Source organism: Babylonia areolata, chromosome 4 (assembly GCF_041734735.1).
Source record: "Babylonia areolata isolate BAREFJ2019XMU chromosome 4, ASM4173473v1, whole genome shotgun sequence".
NCBI lineage: Eukaryota > Metazoa > Mollusca > Gastropoda > Neogastropoda > Buccinidae > Babylonia > Babylonia areolata.
The window spans coordinates 52,186,721-52,196,038 of NC_134879.1; the positions used below are offsets into that span (position 1 = coordinate 52,186,721).

At 49.4% G+C, this 9,318-nt stretch overlaps 1 protein-coding gene across 1 annotated transcript in view; it reads right to left on the reverse strand.

The window, feature by feature from the left end:
- Positions 1–6,420: 6,420 nt before the first annotated feature.
- LOC143281487 (uncharacterized) overlaps positions 6,421–9,318 on the reverse strand; it is a 59,303-nt gene continuing 56,405 nt past the window's right edge. The window contains exons 5-6 of the mRNA XM_076586697.1: positions 7,268–7,429; positions 6,421–6,510 (exon numbers count right to left, since the gene is read on the reverse strand). Coding sequence (XP_076442812.1) covers positions 7,345–7,429 — 85 coding nt within the window. The 3' untranslated portion in view covers positions 6,421–6,510; positions 7,268–7,344. The remainder of the gene's footprint in view (positions 6,511–7,267; positions 7,430–9,318) is intronic.

A 9,318-nucleotide genomic window follows, 5' to 3' on the forward strand; every position in this document is an offset into this window, starting at 1 on the left:
ACGGTGGACGGATCGAAGTCAGTGACCGTGTCAGTCCGCCAGGTGTCATCCCAGACCGGCACGATCAGCACAGCGTGACGCCTCTCAACACCACCACATCCCCCATCACCAGTCTTCCTTTCCTCAGGTGAGTCAAGGACTCCCTCCACATCCTCAGCGGCGCTCCCGCCCTGGGGGACGTCCGTGGTGGTGACCTGGGCCTCTCCCTCGACGTGCTCAACACGGGTCGTCTCACCAACGTGGGCGGTGGAGTCTGCGGGTCTTTCCAGAACCATCCGGCCCTCGGAGGAGTCGGCCAGAGTGTCGGTGACCAGGTCTGCGGCTCTCCCTTCCACAGACCCACCGCCAGTTTCACCCTGGACGCTGTCATCGACATCCTCTGGGGTTCGTTCCGAAGCCTTTCCCCCGGCGTACATCAACGTCCCTTCCTCGCCAGCTCCAGCGGCAGAGTCAGGGGTGGTTCTTTCCACGGAAATGACGTCCTGAGACGTGCCGGCAATAGCATCGGCGCTCCGCTCCACAGATTCCACCCCGTCTACAGTTTTTTCCTCCGTGACATCACCCGTGGAATCATCGGTGGTCGTCCTCTGGTCTGTGGCCTTTCCTGCGGGGGGTTCCATGAAGCCTTCATCCACCCGTGCTGTCGTCGAGTCGGTTTCCAGCTGAAGACTTCTCTGGGTGGTGTCGGTGATGGTGTGGGTGGCTGCCTCTGTGGATTTCGCCTCCATCACTTCCGCGGTCTGTCCTTCCCCCGTGCCTCTGAAGCCGGGGGCGCTCTGCGTGTCGCTACTCTCCACGACATCCGTGGCGGGCACTGTTCGTTCAACGAGGTCGGTCTCCTTGTAGCTACCGGCCTGGCCTCGGTCCTCTTCTGTCGCTGCCTTCCGGTCCTTGGCTCTCTCTTCCTCCGTCCTTTTCATTCTTCCTTCATCTTCCTCCTCCTCCTCCTCGTCGTCGTTTCCATGGCCCCTCTTCTTCTTTTTCTTCCTTTTCTTTTTCTTCTTCGCCTTGGCTGGTTTCCCGCTGGCTGCCATCTTGTCCGGGTCAGGTGTCCGTTGTTCCTTCCCCTGGGCTTTCTTGGTGTGCTCTCCGTCCTCCTCCCCCCCTCCCCGCTCCCCCTTCCCGTCTTCCGCCTTGTCGGCTCCCTCTGCTGCTGCTTCTTTCTTCTCTCCTCTTTTCTCTCCCTCGTCCTCCATCGTAGTCCTCTCTTCCTCCTCCTTGTGTTCCACGGCATCCCATCTGTCCTTTAGTTCCTCCTCTTCAATCCTCTCTCCCTCCTCCTTGTGTTCCACGGCATCCCATCTGTCCTTTAGTTCCTCCTCTTCAATCCTCTCTCCCTCCTCCTTGTGTTCCACGGTATCCCATCTGTCCTTTAGTTCCTCCTCTTCAATCCTCTCTCCTTCCTCCCTTTCCTTCTCTTCTGACATTCTTCTTTGTTCCTCCTCCTCCCTTTCCTTCTCCTCTGACCTCCTTCTTTGCTCCTCTTCTTTCTTCTTCTCCTCTTCCTCCCTTTCTTTCTCCTCTGACATTCTCCTTTGCTCCTCCTCTTCTTTCTTCTTCTCCTCTTCCTCCTCCCTTTCCTTCTCCTCTGACATTCTCCTTTGCTCCTCCTCTTCTTTCTTCTTCTCCTCCTCCTCCCTTTCCTTCTCCTCTGACATTCTTCTTTGCTCCTCTTCTTTCTTCTTCTCCTCTTCCTCCCTTTCTTTCTCCTCTGACATTCTCCTTTGCTCCTCCTCTTCTTTCTTCTTCTCCTCTTCCTCCTCCCTTTCCTTCTCCTCTGACATTCTCCTTTGCTCCTCCTCTTCTTTCTTCTTCTCCTCCTCCTCCCTTTCCTTCTCCTCTAACCTCCTTCTTTGCTCCTCCTCCTCTTTCTTCTTCTCTTCCTCCTCCCTTTCCTTCTCTAACCTTCTTTGCTCCTCCTCCTCTTTCTTCTTCTCTTCCTCCTCCCTTTCCTTCTCCTCTAACCTCCTTCTTTGCTCCTCCTCCTCTTTCTTCTTCTCTTCCTCCTCCCTTTCCTTCTCCTCTGACATTCTCCTTTGCTCCTCCTCTTCTTTCTTCTTCTCCTCGTCCTCCCTCTCCTTCTCCTCCTCCAGTTTCTTCATGAAGGACAGCAGGACGTCCTTTTCCTCAGAGAGGATCCGCAGCAGGCTGTGGACGCTGGAGGTCAGAGTGGAGAGGTGAGAGGTCATGTCGTGGGCCTCAGCTGGAGCCTCCAGCTTAGACAGGTGTGCACACCGACCTTCCAGCGCCGTCAGCCGCTGCAGGATGGCTGTGGCCTCGCTCTGCTGGTCCTGAAGAAACACGCAAGTTTCGTCTTTTGGACAAGGCACGCATTGAAATGAAAATGGTACAGCAAAAAATAAGGTTGAGGGTTCCAGGTCCTATAGTCCTTTACGGACCTCACGGCAGTAAATCTATATCCACTGTGTCTAGGGCTCGGCACAGAGAGGCGGGGCCCAATCCTATCCCCTCAGCTGAAAACTATGGACGTCTACATAATATGAAATGAGAGGTGGAGGAAGATTTGTTTTTAATACCAAATGCTTTCCTTCTCCAGTCCTCAAGTCTGATACACTGTACCAAACCAAGAGTTGTATTGAAAGTTTTTGAACAACTTTTGTCAGTACAAGTACTTTGTCAGTGTGTGTGATTCCCTGAGAAAAATCGATTAATAATCTGTTCTCTGTATCTCATGCTGAACTTTAGATGCACTGTCTTGTCACAATTGTTTTTTAATGTTTCAGGTGTTAGACTAACCTGCAACGTAACATAATCATTGTAAAGTATCCTTACAAGAACTGTCGTATTGTAAAGCGCTTAGTGCGAAATTGTTTGATAGAGCGCTTTATAAATACATTTATCATCATCATCATCATCATCACCATTATCATCATGCTTTAAACATTTTTCATTCGAAAAAAAGAAAATGGCATTAGAACAGAAGCACAATCCCCCCTCCCACCCCCCACCCCCCCAAAAAACAAACAACAACAAACCAAAACAACAACAACAAAAAAACAAAAACAAGGGAAGGACACCAATGGTGACTTATTTAAGCCCTACCTAATCATAACCATCATTATCATCATCACCACCACATTCCAATTCTTATTGTTATTATCATCATTATTATTATCATTACTATCGTCATTATCATTATTGTTGTTGTTGCTGTTATTTTTATCATTAACATTATCATTATTAGCATTATTATTATTATTACTATTATTATCATAAGTATTAGCATTAGCATTATAATCATCACCATCATCATTATTACTATCATCATCATCACCACCACCACCTATCAATCATCACCACCACCATCATTCTCGCTCACTAGTGACCACCCGACTGACCGTGTTGTCCTCCAGTTGCTGTGGCAGGGTCAGGGCGGTCACCTCAGTGTCCTCAGAGAGGCGGGGCCGTGCCTGGAGGTCCTCCACCCAGCTCTGCAGCTCCCCCACCTCCCTCAGGTACACCGCCAGGGCCGCGTTGTGCTTCGTCCTCTGCGAGGTTGCGTGCTGGGAGAGTCAGGTCACAGTCAGAATTAAACAACCTTGCCTAGCCTCCAAAGAGCGAATTAAACCCAACCTTGCCTAGCCTCCAAACAGCGAATTAAACCCAACCTCGCCTCGCCTCCAAACAGCGAATTAAACCCAACCTCGCCTCGCCTCCAAACAGCGAATTAAACCCAACCTCGCCTCGCCTCTAAACAGCGAATTAAACCCAACCTCGCCTCGCCTCCAAACAGCGAATTAAACCCAACCTTGCCTTGCCTCTGAACCTACTCAGTTTTAGCTTATCTGCATTGTTTATTGTTTGCACACGTCGAACAGCGAATTTCTGTACATATGTTTGAACAGTACACCAGTCTTGAGACTTGAGTACAGAGTCAAGCCCATCCTATAGCTTCAAGTGAAATCAAGTCTAGCATCGAGTCAGGTCAGATCTGGTCATCTCAAGACTAGACAGGAGTTAGTTATAGTCTAAATGAACCGAACCGAACCAAACCGAAACAACTGAAGCGAAACAAAAGGATTCTGTCTTCTGCTTCAAACAAAATTACAACCCCCCCCCCACCCCCACATCACTGAAATGATCTCTAAATAATAAAGCAAGTCAGCAAAGAAAAACGTTCATCCCCAATGCAGTTGATTCCCCCCCCCCCCCCCCTCCTTTGTGTCGCATGGAAGGGGCGCAGAGTTGGGGACAAGTCTGTTTTTGTACTGAAGATACAATAATTATGACCATGATGCTTCTGAGATCCAGTAAGGTGACAAGACTGTACTATACGCTTCCTTGGTTTCGTACTATATTCCGGAATCAACCAGGCCCGAGAGATGCAGACACTTGCAGTGTTGGTCAGGGAATTTGAGCGACTCTCAAAGACGCATTGCCCTCTACTGTGTGGTCTCAATCTCCATACTTGAGGCTACAGCACATGCACACTCAGCTCCGTGCACAAGCCAGTCATGGGCCGAAAAAAAATCTGCCTCTGTTAGGCTCGAACCAGCGTCCTCCTGCTTGGCTTTCCCGCCGCGACACTAACCACTTCGCCACGGCGGCTAGTTTGGATAATATAGCTTTAAGAGAACCTGTAGTTAATATCGCTTTAAGAGAACCAATAACTTAAAAGCTTGTAAGTATGCAAAGTTAAAAGTGGTGCTGATATCACTAAAAATAAAAAAAAATCCAAAACACAAATATGCACACGTGTAGTACACACGCACACACTCGTGCGCGCAAATTATGCACACACACACACACACACACACACACACACACACACACACACACACACTCGCGTGCATGCACGCACGCATAAAGACAAAGACTGAGCATATCAAAACATCTACCCTACCCACCCTTTCCTTGCAAACACACATGCATACAAACACACGCGCGCGCGCACACACACACACCGTCGCTCTCCCTCTCCCCCGACACCCCCACACCCCCTCCCCACTCGGCAGCGTGCAGGAAAACACCTGTCACGGGCAATCCAATAAGGGCATTACCTGGCGCACGGCAGTCATAGCGACAACAACAGGTCGGATAAATCATTTTCAGCCCCCTTGCTGCGGACTGCCATGGCAGTTGATATGTGCCGGCTGTCTTGGTTTGCTGTTCGTGAATATGTGTATGTGTGTGTGTGTAGGGGGGGAGGGGGGGTGAGCTGTTGGGGTTGTGGTGATGTGGTATGGCATTAAATTGCAGTGCTTGCATTGTATTAGCTTGTCTGAGGTCGCTGTTCCTTGTGAAACGTAGTCCGTTCTCTCTCCGGCGTTGATAACACGATGCCGTTTCGCTGATTGATTGGTCTGTTTATTTAGTCATGTGTGAGTGTTTTATGTGTATACACCTGTCTCACACACACAACATAATTATACACAAATCAACGCACGCGCAGCGCCAACTCCTCAGCAGTCCTATCAAGCCCTCTTTAATCCCACCTCCCCACCAAGACCCCCCTCCCCACACACTTGTTCTGACCACTGACAACTGTACTGACCTTCAAACCTGTACTGACCCTTGACACCTGTACTGACCTGACCCCTCACACCTGTACTGACCTGAAACCACACCTGTACTGACCTGACCCCTCACACCTATACTGACCTGACCCCCTCACACCTGTATTGATCTTAACCCTGACACCTGTGCTGACCCCTGTACTGACCTGACCCCTCACACCTATATTGATCTTAACCCTGACACCTGTACTGACCCCTGTACTGACCTGACCCCTCACACCTGTACTGACCTGACCCCTCACACCTGTATTGATCTTAACCCTGACACCTGTACTGACCCCTGTACTGACCTGACCCCTCACACCTGTACTGACCTGACCCCTCACACCTGTATTGATCTTAACCCTGACACCTGTACTGACCCCTGTACTGACCTGACCCCTCACACCTATACTGAGCTGACCCCTCACACCTGTACTGACCTGACACCTGTACTGACCTGACACCTGTACTGACCCCCCTGTACTGACCTGACCCCTCACACCTGTACTGACACGACCCTCACACCTGTACTGACCTGACCCCTCACACCTGTACTGACCTGACCCCTCACCTGTACTGACCTGACCCCTCACACCTGTACTGACCTGACCCCTCACCTGTACTGACCTGACCCCTCACCTGTACTGACCTGACCCCTCACACCTGTACTGACCTGACCCCTCACACCTGTACTGACCTGACCCCTCACACCTGTACTGACCTGACCCCTCACACCTGTACTGAACTGACCCCTCACACCTGTACTGAACTGACCCCTTACACCTGTACTGACCTGCAGCTCCTTCCCCTTGTGGACGGCGAGGGTCAGCACGCGGGCCCGCAGCTCCGTCACAGGTGTCACCAAGGCCTTGACCCACCTCGCTCCAGAACTGTCCTCCTCCTCCTCCTCCCCCCTCCTCAGGCCCCCCTCCACCATCACCACCACCTCCCCCGCCTCTCTCTCCAGGGACTCCAGCTCCTGTATCGCCTCCTACAGAGGGAGGGGGGGCGTAGGCGGGTGGGGGTGGGGTGGTGAACTGGTTAAACTTGTGGCTGGTTAGGATTGTGTGTGGGGGTGAGTGAGAGAATGAGTGAGTGAGTGAGTGAGTGAGTGTGTGTGTGTGTGTGTGTGTGTGTGTGTGTGTGTGTGATGGGGGACAGACAAGGGGTGTCTGTGTGTATGTATGAGAGAGACATAGAGAGAGAGGGGGGGGAGAGGAGGGAGGAAGGGAGAGAGAGAGAGAGAGAGAGGACAGACAGACAGACAGACAGAGACAGAGTCAGAGAGAGAGCCACAGACAAACAAAGATGTCAGCATCCACTAACAACCACCACCACCACCACCACAACAACAACAAAAAGCTGGGGAAAAAATCAGCACCACGCGCACTCTCTGCATGTCCTTTGACGAATCTGCATCGCAGTCGAATTACACTACACGGTTGCACTGCCGTATAACTAGAAACACACACACACACACACACACACACACACACACACACACACACACACAGAACCACCACCACCACCACGAACAACAACAACCACATACACACAACAACAACAACAACAACAACAACAACACACACACACACACACACAAACACACACGCACAACAACGCACACACAACTCACACATACACACACCAACAACGCACACACACACCAACAACGCACACACAACCCCCCCCCCCCCCACACACACACACACACACACACACAGAGGCTCCACGCGTTCCCCACGCACCTTGTACTGGTTCACCTGCAGCTGAAGATCCGCGGTGGGCGTGGCCGACACGTGGGTCAGGGTGACATACAGCTGCTTCAGCCTGCCCAGCACGTGCTGCACGGCCGCCTCGCGCCTCTGGCGGTCCTCCTGGGATGGGAACACGTCTTGCTGCCGGGACGTCTGCAACAGAGCGAGGGCCTGGAGGTAACGCGTCCGCCAAGGAAGCGAGAAATTGCGCATTGGTTCGAATCCCGGATTAGTCGCCAGTATTTTTTTAAATTTTTTTTATCCCTTTCCACTAGACCTTGCGTGGTGGTCTGGATAGCTTGTCATTCGGATGAGACGCTAAACCGAGATCCCGTGTGCAGCATACACTTAGCGCATGTAAAAGAACCCACGGCAACAAAAGGGTTGTTCCTTGGCAAAATTCTGTAGAAAATCCACTTCGATAGGAAAACATATTAAAAAAAAACCCACAAAAAAACCTGCAGGCAGGAAAAAAATACAAAAAAAAAGGGTGGCGCTCTCAGTATAGCGACATACTCTCCCTGGGGAGAGCAGCCCGAATTTCACACAGATAAATCTGTTGCGACAAAAAAGTGGAATACAATGCAATACAATATAAACATTTTGAACAGTATGCTAAGCGTCCTCCTTCTCCTCCGTCTACCGCCTCCTCCTTCTAATTCTGCTTCTTCTTCTTCTTTTTTTTTTGTTTTTTTGCTGCCCCATCATCTGCACCGTTTCAGTGGCATTTCTCCCACGCCGCTCATTTAGATTCCCACATACACGGCCACACCCGGGTTCGTCCGTCACTGTTCCAACGTCGGCTGTCCGCAGGGAACCATCGAAGTTAGGTCGCCAGGAGGCCACGCACCAGAGGAGACCCTGCACTGCTGCTGTTAGTTTCGGATGAGACGAAAAACCTAGGTCCCGTGTGCAGCATGCACTTAGCGCACGTAAAAGAACCCACGGCAACAAAAGGGTTGTTCCTGGCCAAATTCTGTAGAAAAATCCACTTCGATAGGAAAAACAAATAAAACTGCACGCAGAAAAAAAAGAAGAAAAAAAAAGGGGGGGGCGGGGGGGAGGGGGGGGTGCTGTTGTGTAGCGATGCGCTCTCCCTGGGGAGGGCAGCCCGAATTTCACACAGAGAAATCTGTTGTGATAAAAAGAAATACAAATACAAATATAAATACAAGATTGAGCACTATCTAAGTATCACTATTATTATCATTATTGTTCTTCTTGTTATCATAATTATTATTATCATTATTATTATCTATTTATTTATTTGTCTTATCTATTATTATCAGCATCATACATTATAATTATGTTTCAAACTTCTAGCTATGAAACATCAGTCACATATTCAGGATGTAAACCAGGACAGGTACTTTGTATAAGGTTTTCTTGGAAGTCCTGTTGACTCACTTGTGTAAACAAAGTGAGTCTATGTTTTAACCCGGTGTTCGGTTGTCTCTGTGTGTGTGTCTGTGTGTCTGTGTGTCCGTGGTAAACTTTAACATTGACATTTTCTCTGCAAATACTTTGTCAGTTGACACCAAATTTGGCATAAAAATAGGAAAAATTCAGTTCTTTCCAGTCATCTTGTTTAAAACAATATTGCACCTCTGGGATGGGCACAAAAAAATAAAAAAGAAGCCTAATTATATGCAAACTGCATTTACTGTTATATTTATATTTTTTGTATTCTCTGAACTTGGCACTTTGACCTCTTATTCTGACACAACAACAAGAGGAGTCATTATTATCATTTTTTGTTCAAACAGGAACTTCTTTTCCTAAGCATGGAAGTTTTATTTATTTTGCAAACGTTTTGGTGCAGATAGTAAAAAAGGGAAATTACTCTGTAATTAATGCTAGGGGACTTAATTCATCACAAGTGAGTCTTGAAGGCCTTGCCTCCCTTGTTTATCTATAACTGTGGTGTCTTGTGACAGGTTCTTAACATAAAATAAAGTTTATAAAAAGGGGACGGGGGGGGCGGGGGGGGGGGGGAACAGAGGCACAAGCAGCCCTGTGCATTACGTAACGTTGTCCTGGAC